The sequence below is a fragment of the Homalodisca vitripennis genome, chromosome 3, assembly GCF_021130785.1.
Source record: "Homalodisca vitripennis isolate AUS2020 chromosome 3, UT_GWSS_2.1, whole genome shotgun sequence".
Taxonomy (NCBI): Eukaryota; Metazoa; Arthropoda; class Insecta; order Hemiptera; family Cicadellidae; genus Homalodisca; species Homalodisca vitripennis.
Genome location: NC_060209.1, coordinates 8,952,331 through 8,969,324, shown reverse-complemented (window position 1 = coordinate 8,969,324; position 16,994 = coordinate 8,952,331). Strand labels below are relative to the sequence as shown.

The 16,994-nt window shown below is 32.5% G+C and overlaps 1 protein-coding gene across 1 annotated transcript; it reads right to left on the bottom strand.

Moving 5' to 3' along the window:
• Nucleotides 1-640: 640 nt before the first annotated feature.
• On the bottom strand, nt 641-15,282 carry LOC124356527. Its single transcript, XM_046807581.1, has 5 exons — nt 15,213-15,282; nt 11,291-11,441; nt 9,843-9,910; nt 5,941-6,021; nt 641-846 (listed from the first exon to the last, which is right to left on the bottom strand). Exons 1-5 carry the CDS (start codon nt 15,280-15,282, stop codon nt 698-700), a joined length of 519 nt encoding a protein of 172 aa, XP_046663537.1. The 3' UTR covers nt 641-697.
• Nucleotides 15,283-16,994: the final 1,712 nt, after the last annotated feature.

Genomic DNA, 16,994 nt, shown 5'->3' with positions numbered 1-16,994 from the left:
GGTCTTTTGGCGCTCGGTACAATTTTAAAACTCATTGCAAATCATTTACTGCCTCTATTAATACCGATAAGACTCACGCTCTGTAATAATGAATGGAAAAAAAACAATTGGTGGCTATAGAAATTAAAATAGAGAATGCGGGGACATATTAGAAAAGACCCATAAATTCATTTAGTATAAAATTCTGCTTGAATATATGAATAAAAAAGCATGACATTGTTAATTTCAATATAATAAGTTTACAGAGTTTTTTTAGTGGTCTGATGTCGGAAATTCAAAAGTGATTTTGAGTACGAATTAAATACACAAATATCTCTAAAATATGCCATAACATTTTAATGAATATGTTGAACAATTTCAGAAATACTTGAACCATTTTAGGCATGAGTGGAGAAATACCAGTTCTCTAGTAATCTGATCGAGAGCACTTTCCTTCATATTTCTTAATCAGGTCTCTTCTACTCTTATTTCGATATTCTCTCTTTTTATTAGAATCCAATTTCTTATTTGTTAATTTAAATTATGAAATTTCATATTGTTCAATACAAACCTTGTGGTACTTAAACCACAAAACTATTTACTTTAACCATTAAAGCAAATAAATCGACAACAAAACTACACATGAAATTAATGAATTGAATACAACGTAAAATAAAGATTTATTTAATTTGAATGACACATGTATTAGAGTTACGAACTAGTATTCAGTACAAGTTTCGATGTCCTCAAGATCCACGCACAAGCCCACGGCCTTCAACCTCTTCTTGCACTCAGCAACAGCCTTCAGCACATCAGGATCGTGCTGAGTGCCGATCGTCACTGCTACAGCAGCAAAGTCCGAACCGGCTGAACATGAAATGAAGAAAATTTACGTCTTATGGAGCAAATTATTTTTGGTTATTAAAGAATAACGTAATTTACGTTTTGTACAGTTATATAAAAAAGGGCGTATTAAAGTCGTATTAAAGTAGAGAGCGTATTATTATGTCTAGTTAAAATAGTACTTTTTTTCACAATTTTGCCAAAGTGTACTTTTCTAAACGATATATGAGGTAGATGGTTCTGATATGTTTGCATAGTCTCAAGTCATTAGTACTAATTCCCTTTATAACTGTACTGGGTAAAATGGACAAGACATGGTATCATCCTTTTGTTATAAAACGTAAGGCCTTTTTTGCAAATACATCAACTGCCGTGTATGTTAGCTACAGTGAGTAATAGTTCCATAAACAAAATAATTACCATAGTCATAAAATTTGGAAATTGTACAACAAACACTGCATTGAAGATTTTTTATTTTTGATGTTATGCTCTATTCAGTTACTACATTACAACCTCGCAAGCTTTCATGTGCCGCTGAGGTCTACATAAATACTTTAGAAAACCAAAGAATTAATGTTGGTAAGGTGAACCAAAGATATTTATGTAACATGAAACTATGTAAATAATTTTTATTTTTGTACAAAGCTTTTAACTCTTAAGTGATAGAGTTTGTAATATTGCACATATTGGAGCTGGCAGGTAAAAAATCCTTTAGTGATGAGCACTGATTTTAAATTAACACTTAAAATACTCTGTTTTTATAATGATATCATTATTTTTTTAATCAGTAATATCTGTAGAATAATAAAACATACTAATAAATAACATCCATTGATATACATAATTTTTACATTAGATAATACTTAAAATTAACAAGTTTTATTTACGTAATCTTGGGGGGCATGCATAGCAAAATAACATAAACTTTGAAACTAATAATGCCAAAATAGCAAATAAATATTAAAAAAATCTAGTTTTTGTTTCACAAAATATATAGTTATATTGGGTTTGTACACAAAATTTGAAGAAGATACTATTTACACCCACTTATGCTTACTTCAAAACAATTCTTTCTCACGATTCCCGGTAAAACACTAAACACTTACATAAAGTTGAAATAAAAATAAACAATGACACAATAATACGAGTATTTCGTTACTCACACAATAAAAAAAATTTTAATCATTCTTCACGTAATAAATCAAATGGGACAATTGAAATAAATGTTTTATCGAACGGAACTTAGGTTGCAGTAACTTGTACACTCAATTAGCAGACGAGTACGGCAACTACAAACAATAAACGTTCACAAATAACAGTTGTTTAGAAGAGAGAATAAGAGCAAAAAGGTTATGTGCTGAGAAAACAACCCTTCTTAGTTTCAATGGTCCCTAAATATCGTCTTTAAACTTGATGTTAAATGTTATTATTTTGCATCAATTTTCGATGGCATGGCGTTCCATTTTCAACGACTACCACTACAACGACAGTCTGTATCGTTGAATTGAACGACTGCCAACTTAAAGGATTTATGCTGTTAGTATTCGAAGAAAGTTAACAATATAAACAATATAACCTAGAACGGTTAAATGTGAAGTCCAAGCACGTAGCACATTGTAGCACCTTCTCAAATAATACACCAATTAGTTTGCTTGCACAATATTGTTCTATGCAAGTTAGTTCTTTCTGCTCAATAAATACATTCCACTCCCCTTGCATTTCTCAAGTTAGTTTCAGAAACCCTGGTTTCATTGGAGTCTGTGTACGTACAATTTTAACGACTGCCAAATATGTATTTATATGGCAATATTAGTGGCAAAATAGCTTACAAAGTTACATATATTCATTATCATAAAAGAATAAATTCTTATTCGAAAATTGTTATAATAGGTTCTTAAACATTCGTTAAAACTATATAAAAATAAAATAATAAAAAATATAAACTTCAATAATGAAACATCTACGAATATATACCATGTATGTTACGGATTCCTTAAGCCAGTTGTTTCGACAAACAAAATGTTTTTCTATAAATCACAAAAATCATTCAGACCGCTTAAAATGTATTAATAACTAGCTGATTCTCGCGGCTTCACACGCTTTTCGTAAGCGTTGCCCGTGTATGAGCACTTCTGGTTCAAGTGAATTATATTTCCAACGCTGATATAGAGTTTACCTTCTTGACTAAGAAAGTCTGTCAAAAGTGTATGTTTATAGCCATTGTACACGTACATTAAAGTGGTCTAACACTTAAGCTTAAAGTTCAACCAGATATTTATTTTGAAGACAAATTTAAAAACTTAGCGCCTTCAAATAATGTTTGGCTATTTAATATACGTAGCTCTCTTGTAATTGCAGTTTATAATGTGCAGGTGCTTTGATAACTTTTATATTTTGCCGCGCCGCCTGGTGGCGAGTTACACCAATGGGCATAGCATATAAACCTTCTCCGTGGAAAAATACATATACATACAAATTTTGATAATGATTGGTCACATAGTTTCTAATTCTATAAAGGACATATATACAAACATTCATTTTTGTATAGATAGATAAAAACTTTTACTGTACAAAAAATTTTAAAAAGTAAATTAAAGTCAGCTGGGAAAAATTTCCTTTGTACATAAAACAACAGTTGCTTTATATGTGCAATAACTTGGTGAAAAAAATATCTTCGCTATACACCGAATTTCTGATGATACGTTTTCAATTTGTGACAGTAAATACTATTGTTACATTTTTGAATAATATTGTTACCTTTATTGAAAAGGGGTAAATTTAATTCTGAATTGGATTGCTGCAATTGTTAAACCAATATAAATGAACATTTTTAGAGTTTTTGTTAAAATTTTTTTTCACATTTTTTTGTTTATCTTCTAAATATAGTAAAAGGATTCTCTATAGTATTTTTAAACAAGATTATTAGACTCTTGATAATATGTCCAAGACGTTTTCTTTCTGTACATTTTCTAAAGTGAATTTAAAAACCTGGATTGGCTAATAGAATTAAAAATTTCTTTTCTGACACAATTTTTAGAGGCAATAAGTCATTACATGATTATAACACCTGAAGTTTAAGAAAAATGGTTACGTTTACGGTTACAAATGTAAGAGATCAGTAAAATACGCCTAACATTTCTAAACCAACGAAAATGAATTCAGACATACCCAGGCGATCCTGGAGTTATATGTGTATGGTTCACCGTTAAATGTTCATTTGCACTAATAGCAAAACCTTCCAACAATGTTCCTTATTCTGCCATTCCTGAATAGAGCATTAATTGTGCCCTAAATGATGAGCAGTTAGTGAAGTATTTTCTATCTTATAAGGTTGGAAGGTTTAGTGAGAGTGTTGCAGGGGAAGAGGAAGGAAGCGAAGCTGATATCAGACAGAAAGTCTCAAAACGCCATAACAATGTACTACTAGATATATTCACATATTACTTGTGATATAAATAATACCACACTAAATAAAGATATGATTAAAGATCTGACTAAAGATGGGAGTGCCGATGGCCGAGTGGTCTGAGACGTTGGACTTTGAATCTGAGTTAGAGATAGCGCAGGTTCGAATCCTGTCTGTGACCGTTGCGCTTTTTATCAGTACCATCGACCTTGTACTGTATCGACTCTCCCCTTATTCTGTTTGATAAGATCCTCGCACAGGCCAGTGGCCTATGAGGACGGGCAGAATAAGACATTAAAGGAGATCGGCTTCTCCTTAAAAAAAATAAATAAAAAAGATGTGTTTTATTCAAATTATACTCGTCCCCATATAGTACCAAATATTTTCTCAATATAATCAGCATATTGACATTAAATTCTACACTGTAACTGTATATGTTAATTCAGTTGCTGATTACAATAAAATATATAGTGTACCATGGACTCTAAGTAAAAACTTTTTTGTCGTGTCTCTTGGTTTGGGAAACATATTTTACAATATGATTATCGGTTTGCGGTGCTAATTTTCACACTTATCTGTCTGTGTTTTACCATTTCTTGACGCTTTACTTTCCTCAGAACTATTGGATGTATACTAAATTTCTGATCTGTATTATTATTAAAACAAATTATTTTTCTCTCACTCTGATTTTAAAATATCTTTTTGGTCTAATCGAAAATTAAAACTGTTTGTTCTTTTTTTAGTAATATTTTTGCTGGATTTTTATTAAAATATTCTAAAATAATAATGCTATAAAATTTTTTGATCGACTTATTAAATCATCTCTTAAAGTTAAAGTAGTAAAAACTATGAGATAAAAGAATCCGTGAGAACGCGCTTTACAGATTTACTACTACACCTCACATAGGCAGACAGTAGCGAGAGCAGACACTGCTTTTGTTCGAACGTCATGTTCTTGTCTCCACATTCTGTCGTCATACTCATCCTTATTTTATAATTAACTAGCTGTTTCCCGCGGCTTCGCACGCGTCTCTTAAGCTTTGCCCGTATACTTCTTTGCCTTCAAATAGTGTTTGGATATTTTAATATACGTAACTACTGTGTTGTAATTGCAGTTTATAATGTGCAGGCGCTTTGATAACTTTTATATCTTGCAGTACAGCCTGGTGGTTAGTTACATCAATGGGCATTGCGTATAAACCTTCTACATAGAAAAATACAAATTTTCATAGTGATCGGTCCAATAGTTTCTGAGTCTATAAAGGACAAACACACAAACATTCATTTTTATATATTATGATTGCAGAAACAGTTTAAACAAAATTTGTCGATTCTCTTAAGCTTACTCTATGCTTTAAAACTATAAGTGTAAAGAAATTTATATATAAATATATTTTTTGTCGCATTATATATGTTTACAAAGAACAGCTGATTAAAAATTTGAAAAGACTCTTTCACTTAATAACATATGTTTGCTGCAATGCATTTCTTACGGGTATTTCTGTAACCAGTGGGGCGGAATCCTGAATCGGGAAAGGGATAAAAAGTATCCTATAACCTTCTACAGATCAAGACGAACAAATTTAAAAAAAATTAGGCGAATCTGTCCAGCCGTTTGTGAGTGATGCTGTTACACACGAACAGTTTCATTTTTATATATATATAGATTGTACTCTCATACAGTATTTAAAAACTTGGTATAATACTATTACCTGTATTAGCAGCACATCGATAGTAACAATACACTTTGTCAACATTTAGATAGTAGAGGTGAAAAACGTTGTTGCTGGAGTCTAAAACAAATATCACTGAATTATTTATTTATCTTAGTCAATACATAATGGTCCTTACGAATAGGAAAACATTTCAATAAATTACAAGAGGCAATATGAATAAAAGGGATGATAAATTTTAAACACATTAATATCTTTTAACGGCAAAACAACATACACTTGACAAGATTTTTAGTTCAACGTGAAATTCTTTTATACATTATTTTCAATCCTATAGAATAATATCTCGTAATTAAAGGCGTAAAAAGGTATAAGACTCTTATCCATAATTCCATAATGCCATTTATCTTTCCAGACTTTTTAATACTGATAAATACTTTCTATTGCTTAAAACATTAAGTATGGACTGTGCTTGATCTTTTTCATTGTTGTAATGCTTTTACTATTGCGATTATATAACTTAACTCGTGAACTGGTGTACAGCAGCTTGAAATTCATACACCTGCATTCCATTTTATATGATACTTGTTACAAGTATAATAATGAGCTTTTCATGTGAAAAGGTATATCTGGTTGGAACTGTGAAATCTGCAGTATAAAAAAATTATTAATAAAGGTAAAAAAATGCCGATTGTTACATAAGATTTATTGTTATAGAATAATTTGCCTCGCGAAAGAAAATATTTGTTACTGGTTGTGGTTTTTAACAAAAAGATCAAAAATACTGAAACCAAATATGGGAGACGTCCAGTCAGCGAACATAAATATCTGTAAATAGCCAGCAACGATGGATTACTGTAAGTGAGGCACCAGCTAGTCTGACTCAACTGTTAGAGCTCATCTGTTACATAATATGTATTTCTAATATTATAACTGATCAGTATCGTGCACGTTTATTCTCTCTCTTAGGGCAAGAAGCTTATAAATTCACTTCGTCCTATAAGAACCTTAGCGCTGCTTCCGGAGTGACAGGATATTCAAGATGGCTAAGGTTAGGGGTAGGGGTCGCCTCCTATCGAGATCATGAGGAAGAATTAGGACACTAATCTCAAAGTCATATCCCCACGAAAGAAAGGGAAGCCAGCTCTGAAGTAGCCTCTACAGTCAAAACAGGCAGAGGGTGGCACACCCTTGTTGAGGATAGCAAGAAAGAACCTTTGATACTTAGGGAACGAACCCCACCAAATTCAGTCATCTCCCGCAGTAGACTAGACGTTTCGAATTACCCTTGTAGCTCAGAATTTCGACATTTGCGGTTAGTGATGTGCCGCTCCTGGACATCCATAAGGTTGCCCAGGTTTAAGTGACATCTATTTTTGCTGTGCCCGGTGGTAGGTTCAACTGGAAGGTATAAACCAGCAGAAGTGATACCTGCTGGGTTAAAAGTACACGTTAAAAGTGTATTATTCTGTAAAAGTATATCTTAATTAAATATTGGCAACTGGAGAAAAGTGCAAAAATCCATGCAATCTCAGCGTAAACATAAGAACGAGGCTGCTATTCGGGCAACCTCTAAGTATGTTACACTTTAACTAAGGCTGGCAAGCCTTTTCAGAGTTTAGCAACAATTGACATTGAAAGGGCCTTCCAGAAGTTATGCCTGCAAAATCAGCAAATATTTCAATCACACAGCTTTTACCCAATACGGTTGCACACCGAACAGAAGATATAGACCCTGATTCACATTTTTCACCAGTTCGAAGATGCTTGCAGGAAATTTGATTGACATTCGATGGCTTTGTATGAGTAATGGATAAGTTCGTTCAATTTATTTTTAAGATAGGTATAAATGTTGAAATCATCAAAGAATTGGCTGAAGGTTATTCCACAGAAAGCAACAGCACTGGGGCAGAAAGTTTTACGTAATTTAAATTCTACACTTTAACTCGATCTAGAAACTATCACAGGGAAATGCTACAGATAGATTCAAGATTCAAAAATTCTTTATTCGTACATAGTACAGCGTGTACATGAATAGTGTCAATAAGTTTTTTACAATATACTAATTAATCTATATGTCATTTAAAATTAAAATTATTCAATGTAATAAGAAATAAACAATCCAGAAGCTTATATACATGAAATACTAAAATTACATACCAGGCATTCCCAATCTACCTTCCCTCCCAAAACTCATCAAGGGAGTACAGAGCCAGATTTATCAAATATATATTTTTAACTCTTTTTCCATTTTAATAATATTTTGTTCATTTATTATTTTTGTTGGTAGTTTTGTTTAAAAATTTATGGCCCATAAAATCAGTTCTTTTTTTGAAAAATTCTGTTTGTGCTGAGGGACATTTCTTTTAAATCTAGTATTATAATAATGTAAAATTTTTGTAGGTTTTGCATTTCTCTCATTTTGTTTTATATATATCACTGTCTCATATATGTATAGACTGTAAACAGTTAAAATTTTGTGTTCTGAAAACAAATTTTTGACAGATTCTGTTTTTTTTTTTTTTAGTCTAAACATTGCTCTAAGAGCTCTCTTTTGTTGGCGTAAAATTTTGTCTAAATTTTTCTTTGTCGTTGCACCATATATACTAATTCCATAGGCTAAGTGTAAATGTACTAGTGAGAAATATATAGTCCGCAATGTCTGTATACTACAAATCTGCGACATCTGTCGGAGTGCATAGATACCAGAAGACATTTTAAAAATTACGTGCTCAATGTGTTTGTTCCATGACAGATTCTCGTCAATTATGAGTCCTAAAAATGTTGTGTGCTCAACTTGGGATATATCATTATTATTTAAATTAATATCAAATTTGGGTGTTATTTTTGATTGTTGAGTGGAAAACGAAATTAAATTTGATTTAGTTGAATTTAAGAGTAATTGTTTGTTATCTAAATATTGTTTAACTAAATTTAGACTAATGTGAGAAGATATTTCTATATCTTCTTCTGAATTACCTGATATGGTGATGTTGGTATCATCTGCAAACAAACAAATGCCACAGTCCTGCGGAACCACCTTAGGTAGTCCATTAATGTAACAGAGGAAAAGTAATGGGCCCAAAATGGATCCTTGAGGGACTCCGTATTTAATGGTTTCTATTTCAGGCTTATATTTTTTTATAATGTGACACCTGCTCGGTTTTAATTTAGATGATGTGTGTTCTATTTCCACGTATTGTTTCCTCTCTGTTAAATATGATTCAAACCATAATAATTCTCTATTTTGAATACCTAGATTGTTAAGAGAGATTAGAAGTTCTTGGTGTGAGACGCTATCAAATGCCCGTGTGAGATCCAAGAAAATTCCAATTACCTTTTCACCCCTATCCACCGAGTTGATTACTGACTGAATAAAGTCAATGCCAGCGGTAGTAGTGGACTTTCCCGATCTAAAGCCATGTTGTTGCTTATCTAATAATTTATTGTTTTCTAAATAATTCACTAATGGAATATAAACTACTTTTTCAAATATTTTAGAAAACACAGGAAGAAGAGACACTGGCCTATGACATGAGGGGTCATTTGGGTTACCTTTTTTGAAAATTGGTATTAATCTGGCAATCTTTAGTTGATTCGGCAAATAGCTTGAAATTAGAGATGAATTTATTAAGTGGACTAATGGCTGTAAAATGAATGGAAGAGATTGTTTTATTAGTTGTATAGTAACCTCATCATTTCCAGATGATGGTTTATAGAATTAAAAGTATTTTTGGCCCTAAAAGAGGCTTAGTGCGATATGTCTGCATTGCAGTTCAATATGGTGGAGAAGAGAACTGGAAAAGAGGTTTGATAAGTTATGCAGATTATTTTTAAAAGAGTGGATTATATTAGCTCTCACATTCTCAAACACACACACACACATCTTAATGTTATATTATGTCATTATCAAATTTAAATAACATATTGAGTTTTCATACCCAGCTCCTTCACATAACCATTTCCTTCGTCATACTGCTTCCAGTCCTGCTGCAATGGAGCAATAGATCTGAAATTACACAGTAAAATATATCTATTTGGTATGTATGTATGATGCTTTTAGACACAAGAGGTGTCTTATATTAATCTCTAAATATGCCGTGATAATATTGTAATAAATATTCATTGCAATCATTTTGGGTCCTTACTAGTGATTTCGTCAAATTTTATTTAAATAGTCAACTTAGAGATAATATTAAATAAATAGCATATCGCCCGAGGCAACACTGTATTTTTGTAACTGAAAAAACTTTAAGAAAAGGCTAATACTTTAGTGCTATATCCTGACAGGCAGTCTTATTTGATAGGCTCTAAAGTGATAGTTATAGAATATTATCTACGCTAGACAACGCCGAGCATATAGAAATTTCACACATACATTCTCCCAAGCACATTAAGATAAAACCTTTGCGGTTGTGCAAAAACCCATGACGCCTCCTTCAGAAACCCAATCTTCGGAACTGGGCTCAAATATTTGGAACAATACCATCTTTGTAACTAACCTCAGGTAGGCAGAAAAACATGTAGCATTCCAGGTGGTGCACAAGGACGCCCTAGTTATACCAAATTGCTGAAGAAAGGTTTTTTGAAGCTCCCGAATAAACTTTGAGGGTCTCGTTTATTATCCCCGTAGAAGACCTTGAGGTTTTGTACCTGGTGGAGTGAGAGTGAATTTTTTTTCAGAGAATGTTATACTTTAAAATTCAGAAAGAGGTCATGTGGAAAGTTATATACCTTCAAGTTTAGGGTGATAACATCCCTTTTAGAGCTATATTAACCTCGAGCATCCACATTGTTTTGGAAGTGGATATGTGGAATTCGTCCATGTATTTATCAGAGGCGCTTTGTATGCTCAGGGAGATCTCGATTTCCTAGTACAATAGGTCATCATTGTTGTGCATCCTATAGGTGAGGAAGTCTACCTAATTTTAATAATTATGGACATCAGTGTAGCCTTTTTATGGTATTATTAAGATGTCCTACCAATGATTTTGAAGATGCTTCTGTTGATACCGAACAGGATTCTCATGTTGGGTCAAAACATTCTGGACATGGAGAAACGAGATCAGATGAGTTTAGTGGATTTACTTTTCTTTTTAAAACCAATTATGATTTCTATCCTAGCCTCACCTTCCTAAAGACACCTTGTTTGAGTTGGCTACATTCTGAGCTGAGATATATATTTCAGGACGTTTTGGCGTATCATTAACAATACTTTAGGAGTCATGCCAGTTTAACTCTGGCGTCTTGTTTATAGATTTCTTTAAATTTACTTAAATGTGTGAAGTCTTGAAATAAATTTGCCTATTCGTCAGCAGGCATTCTTACATAATATTATCACACACCACACATCTAACATAACTGTATCATTTATTTTAATACAACTTACGTGTCATCAAAATAATATATTGTGTGCGCATCTGCAGATTTGTTGCATGGTGGATCCACATATCCCTTGACGCATTTGATACCCGGCGTCCTGTCTGCCTTGGGCACCGAGTAGAAGGTCAAGTGACCCAATTCACTATTCTGAAAAAAAACTTAATAAGAATACTTTATAGGAGTTTTAAGAGGCATTACCCTCATCGCAAGTGCATAATATAACAACTTAAAATAAGTTATATAGTGGCAAAATTTATTGTAATACAAACATTAATTACCATTAATTAATGTTACATTAATTACATTAATTAAGTTAAATTTATTGTAACACTTCAAAAACTGCGAGTGAATTTGCTTTCAGTAAATAATAAAATGTTTTAAAGGTAATAATTATTTTTGTTTGTGGAAAATATTGATCATTTTACAAACCTAAAAATAAATACAACAACGTATATAATATTCCTTTATAAACCATGCTTATAAACTTTTTTTTTTTTTTTTTTTTTTTTGAGGATGGAGCTTGTATTGGCTACTATTACTTAATCACTATATTTAGAACACACAAACCAATACCTGAAACTTTTATTTTTGTGAGACTTTTCTATAGTAAAGCTATCTTTGTCAGACACATCACAAAAAGAAATACAAAAAGTAAATTTGTTTTTAATAATAGTTAGACATATGTGATTTTAATATTAATTATTGTGTAAAATTGTGGCGCAATGTGTAAAATAAAATTAAATCATTACTGGAATTATACTATATAAATTTTGAATGTTATTTTTGTAGTCTTCGTGAAAGTAATATTGAATTTTGTATTGGTCCATCTTCTTGATTTAATAAATCGTTTGTATTTACTTGATTTATGTAAGGGGATTCCCATGCATTTAAATATCTAGGTGTGTTAACGTGTTTTAATAGTTTCATGTTTTCTTTTGATATAGTGTGTCCAGTATTAATACAGGGGTGTACAACGGCCGATCTTTCTACTCTGTTGAGTTTAATTTGGGAGCAATGTTCTTTATATCTTGTATGAATTTCTTTTTTTTTTGTCTGTCCAATGTATTTTCATTTGATAAATGCCTGATTTATTGATAATTTCTTCATCATGTGTTTGGATTTTTCAATTTATTCTTCAAGTTACTATTTGTTTTTTAATTTGTTGATTTTTTTTGATTAATTTTTACCTTAATGACTTTAAATGAGCGTGAACTGTATAGTGCTAGCTACTGCAGTTACATATTCGTCCTGAATGTAAAGGTACTGTACAGTCAGCCAATGGCTACTTCAGCGTTTCATCAAAGGACTTAATTTTTTTTAATAATTTTTTAGGCTGCTGATTCATTTAATGCACGCTGACATCTGTGTTTCTTAGTTTGGAACGGGTTTAAGAGATCCCTCGAACTTAGTTTTTATTTATCTCCACCCAGGTTTTAGTTTCTTTTTAATGCCTGTAGTTCACGTTGCATATATTGGCACCAGAGCCTCTTGGTTATAGCTTGAGTCGATCCCTTTGGGTTTTAAGACATACCAATGTTATAATACATTTATCTTTATTTCAATTTTAATTTTCTTTCGAAGCCGCTGAGTCGGTCTTGGAGATATTTCACCTATAATCCAAAAAGTCCGTTAACTCAAAATCGTTTTCTTTTTATTCCAAGTCGGCAATAACGGACACTGATCGGTTTGATGATGTTCAGTAGTGATTTTTATTCACAGATTGTGATTTTACTACTGTCGTGGATCGGTTATCTGAAGTACGAATATACCTATCCTTTATAAACCTTGCACAGAGGGGTTTGCTCAGTTTACAATTTGGTCTGGGCAATTTACTTTGTGGTCTAGATCCGGTACACTGTGGTCTGATCACTGTACAGCAGGTCAAGTCTGTGGACAGCACTACAGCTTGTTCACTGTAGTGGTCAGGTCACTCATTAGTGCGCTCTGGTCACACCGTAATTGAATGTACTCATTGTCTTTAATGGTCACTTAAGAACCTGATTAAGATTATTTTGCTGATACCCAAATGAAAAATAGAGAGTCTTTGAAACTAATTTTCCTTCGAGCAGTAGTGAATAAGGTTTTTTGGTGGGGGGGGGGGGGGGTGGGGGGGGGGGGGGGTGGGGGGGGGGGGGGGTGGGGGGGGGGGGGGGTGGGGGGGGGGGGGGGTGGGGGGGGGGGGGGGTGAAAATTATGAAGTTTAAGGCAGATTCAGGGCTAAATGGTTTGACATAACACTCCTAAACAAAACTGAAATTCAGACTATACAGATAGATGAAACATTTAAGAACGGCATTCACAGGAAGTGAACTATACGATATAAACAGAATCGACATATTCTGCAACACAAATGTAATAAAAACATGATGTAGATAACATACATAATATAATGTGAGATCGGGATAGACGCTAGGGTCGGTGCAGCTACAGACTGTGCAGAGAAGAACAATATTCTACAAGGCAATGGCTTTTCACTATGTAAAAGTTTGGGCCAAAATATTTTATAAAGTTCTTTAAATATGTTGCCACTCGTAACATCATTGTTGTGCGCAATCAAGCAGCGAGAGAAGATAGTGATTATAAATATATAACAGAATGGTATAGTTGAATTTCTGTTAATCGAATAAGCTTTGTAAATAAAAACCAAACTTTTAAATGTAATCAGTTAAAAAGAGGTAATTATTAGAATATTCAGGAGTTTCGTTACTTAAAAAAATATGCGAGTATTGATACACATTGTAAGAGTATGGCAGGACTATCTTCTAATCGGCAGCCCTTTAACTGTTATCGGTCAAAATGTCTTTCTTATAATGATCATGTATAGGTGGCAAGGTCAATTCTCATTTAACTTAAAGGTGAAATTCATTGTCTGACAATAGCATACATTATTCGCTTTTTTAAAGTTATGTGTTTATTGCTAAACTTTCGAATATTATAAGAATTTACTGATTGTTGTTTTGTTTAATGGCATTACTTAAGAGTGTTTTTAAAACATCGTTTTCTGCTGGTAAATCTTGGAATGATCATGTATTGTTAGTTTCCATGCTGTTATACTTTAAATAAATTTGGATCCTAGAACTAATTTATATACAGCTATTTCCGCAGAAATTAATCACTTTTATTGGAAATTTGCACATCACAGTTGGTGGAACTTACGTGTTCTTTCCATATCAATGGAATGTTATTTCTCAACAGTTGTTAATCTGTTATTTTTCACATCTGATATTTCTCGTTGGTATTCCTGCCGTATATGCAGGTACTTAGATTAATGACTTTTATAATAATTTCTCATTCAAATCTTATATAATTTGGAATAAACACATCAAACATATTTTGTTGCGTTTATTTTACATTCATTATCATGAGGATTTTTACTTTTGTACCTGTTCTTTATTTTAAATTTCTTTTACGCTGCAATAAATATAACCAATAAACCTTTTTTAAGAAAAATGTAATATACCATCGTGATAACATAAAATCTCAAGCTAACATTGCCTTATATTGACTTTTTTCAAATTTAAATTTCATTGTATTACACAACGGATTAGTTTGGTTGGACAGAGAGTGAAACTTTCTCTCCCGATCTGGCCAGAGGTACTCTATGTTTTAACTAATAAATTATCTTTACAATTGTTTCTGAATGATATATGTGCTTCTTTATACTGCAATCATTTGTGAAGAATACATTTTCTCTCAAGACATAAGTAAAAGTGCCCTAATTACTGAAATTACATAACATATTATGTGATTAAATTAATGTGTACTTACATTTTATATATTTACAAGATTTTTTAAAAGAATTTAAGATTAATCATTATAAAACAATTTAAGCATAGTGTATACAGAAACTACAGAACCAATACCGGAAATGATAGGTCTTCCTTCGGTTGCTTGATTATTCAAGACAGCCCCTCAACAAGTTCCGTTACATCTGTCGACAACCCGTCTGCCAGCTCTCCTTCTCCAACATCCAGTTTTCACTTTCAAATCAGTCGCCATTCCAGCTTCCAGCCACTAATTACGACCATTAGAGTGTTAGCTCAGTGAGCGCAAAGTTTCTCTATTTGTTCCATGCAACGTTCAAATACACATGCAAAATATGTTCCAGATGCCACTAAAACGTAAAGTCGGTATTTACAACTCAATCGCTGTTGCACTCATGCCTATGTGCAAAATACGAAAAGTACTTGAAGAAGAAAATACATTCTGATGTAATTTTATTGCTGAATTTGGTATTATAGAACTAGTGATTATAGTGAACTCACTGTTAGTAGCATAGCAGTACCTCGCGATTTAAGACGCAATTCTCAATATCGAAGGCCGTAACCTTCTTAGTAATAAAAGAAGTTATAACGATATATATATATATATATATATATATATATATCTTAATTACGTAATACGATACGGCAAAATTGTATTTTTCAAACGGAAGTAGACATTTAGTATCCATGGTTTGAGAAATTCAACAATTTAATAAAATTTAGACTGGTTTAAATTTACGTTTTTTACATGAAAAAATATATATGCATATATTTGGGCAACAAAACGTCTCATATGGGAAGTATCGATAGCGCTGGTATCGATGTTAGACATATTTATGATGTAGTGTTGGCATCATCGAGATATTGACAGTGACCACTTTAGTGCTGCTGATGAATGTGTATAGTACATCTCTCTATTCGCTATTGCGGCTGGACAATAAACTCCAAACTGTATATCAAATATTCATGACGTAGTAAAAGATATGTGTGTTTGGGGCGATAAAATATTTATGGTATCTATTCTAAAACAATACGGTAAATGAGTTTTGTAACCCATCGCTAGGTTACATTGAATAATTTTCTGGAAAATTAGGTTTCCATCGAAAAAGTCACCTTTACGTCATCACGTTTCTGTTTCTAGTACTAGCACTCTATTTTTCTTACATTATCAATCTTTATCACAGGTTCTTACTTCATAAACGTTAGAAAGTGAGATCAAAAGCTTAAAAGTTACTTCTGCTTCGGTTTGACGATGGATACCGTCCCTCAAACAACTACGGTGTGTATGGGGTATTTCTCTATTGTAGAAAACTAAACTCGTGTTTACTAATCATTCTCTCCCTGCCATATACAGATAATGGTTTCATGCTTGGTTTGCTGCAAAGATTGTACGAGACAAAAGTCCCCCTCGGTCTTCATAGCAGTTTCTTGTAACAATTTAGATTGTAAAACATTTGCTTTTTCTCGAAATCTTTATACTAACTCAGTAGAACAAGGTTTATCAAGCGTTGTTAAAAGAAGTAAAGGATCAAAGAACATATTTCTACGAACAGTTATGAACTCAGTGAGAGTCAAAGCATAAATAAATATGTATGTGGGCTTTTCACTTTACTAGATCGTTCATAAATAAACTATCTATCTTATATTACAAAATCTAAGTTCCTCATTTGTTAAATTTTGACGAAGTTTAGGAAATGTGCTAGAAATGAATAAAATAAACTTTCTAGGACTTGGAGAAATAAAATTTTCGTTACACAACTCAAATGAAATAAGAATTAATCGACCTAAATAAAAATAACTGATTTTAAACACATTATAGAACACCCATTAATTTGGGTAGTATATAGCCACGTATATAGCTACGTATAATATAGAATAACGTATATTCTTTACCAGCATTGACTATTGCTAAGGTATCCAAATCCAGTTTATTGTTAAAGTTGATTA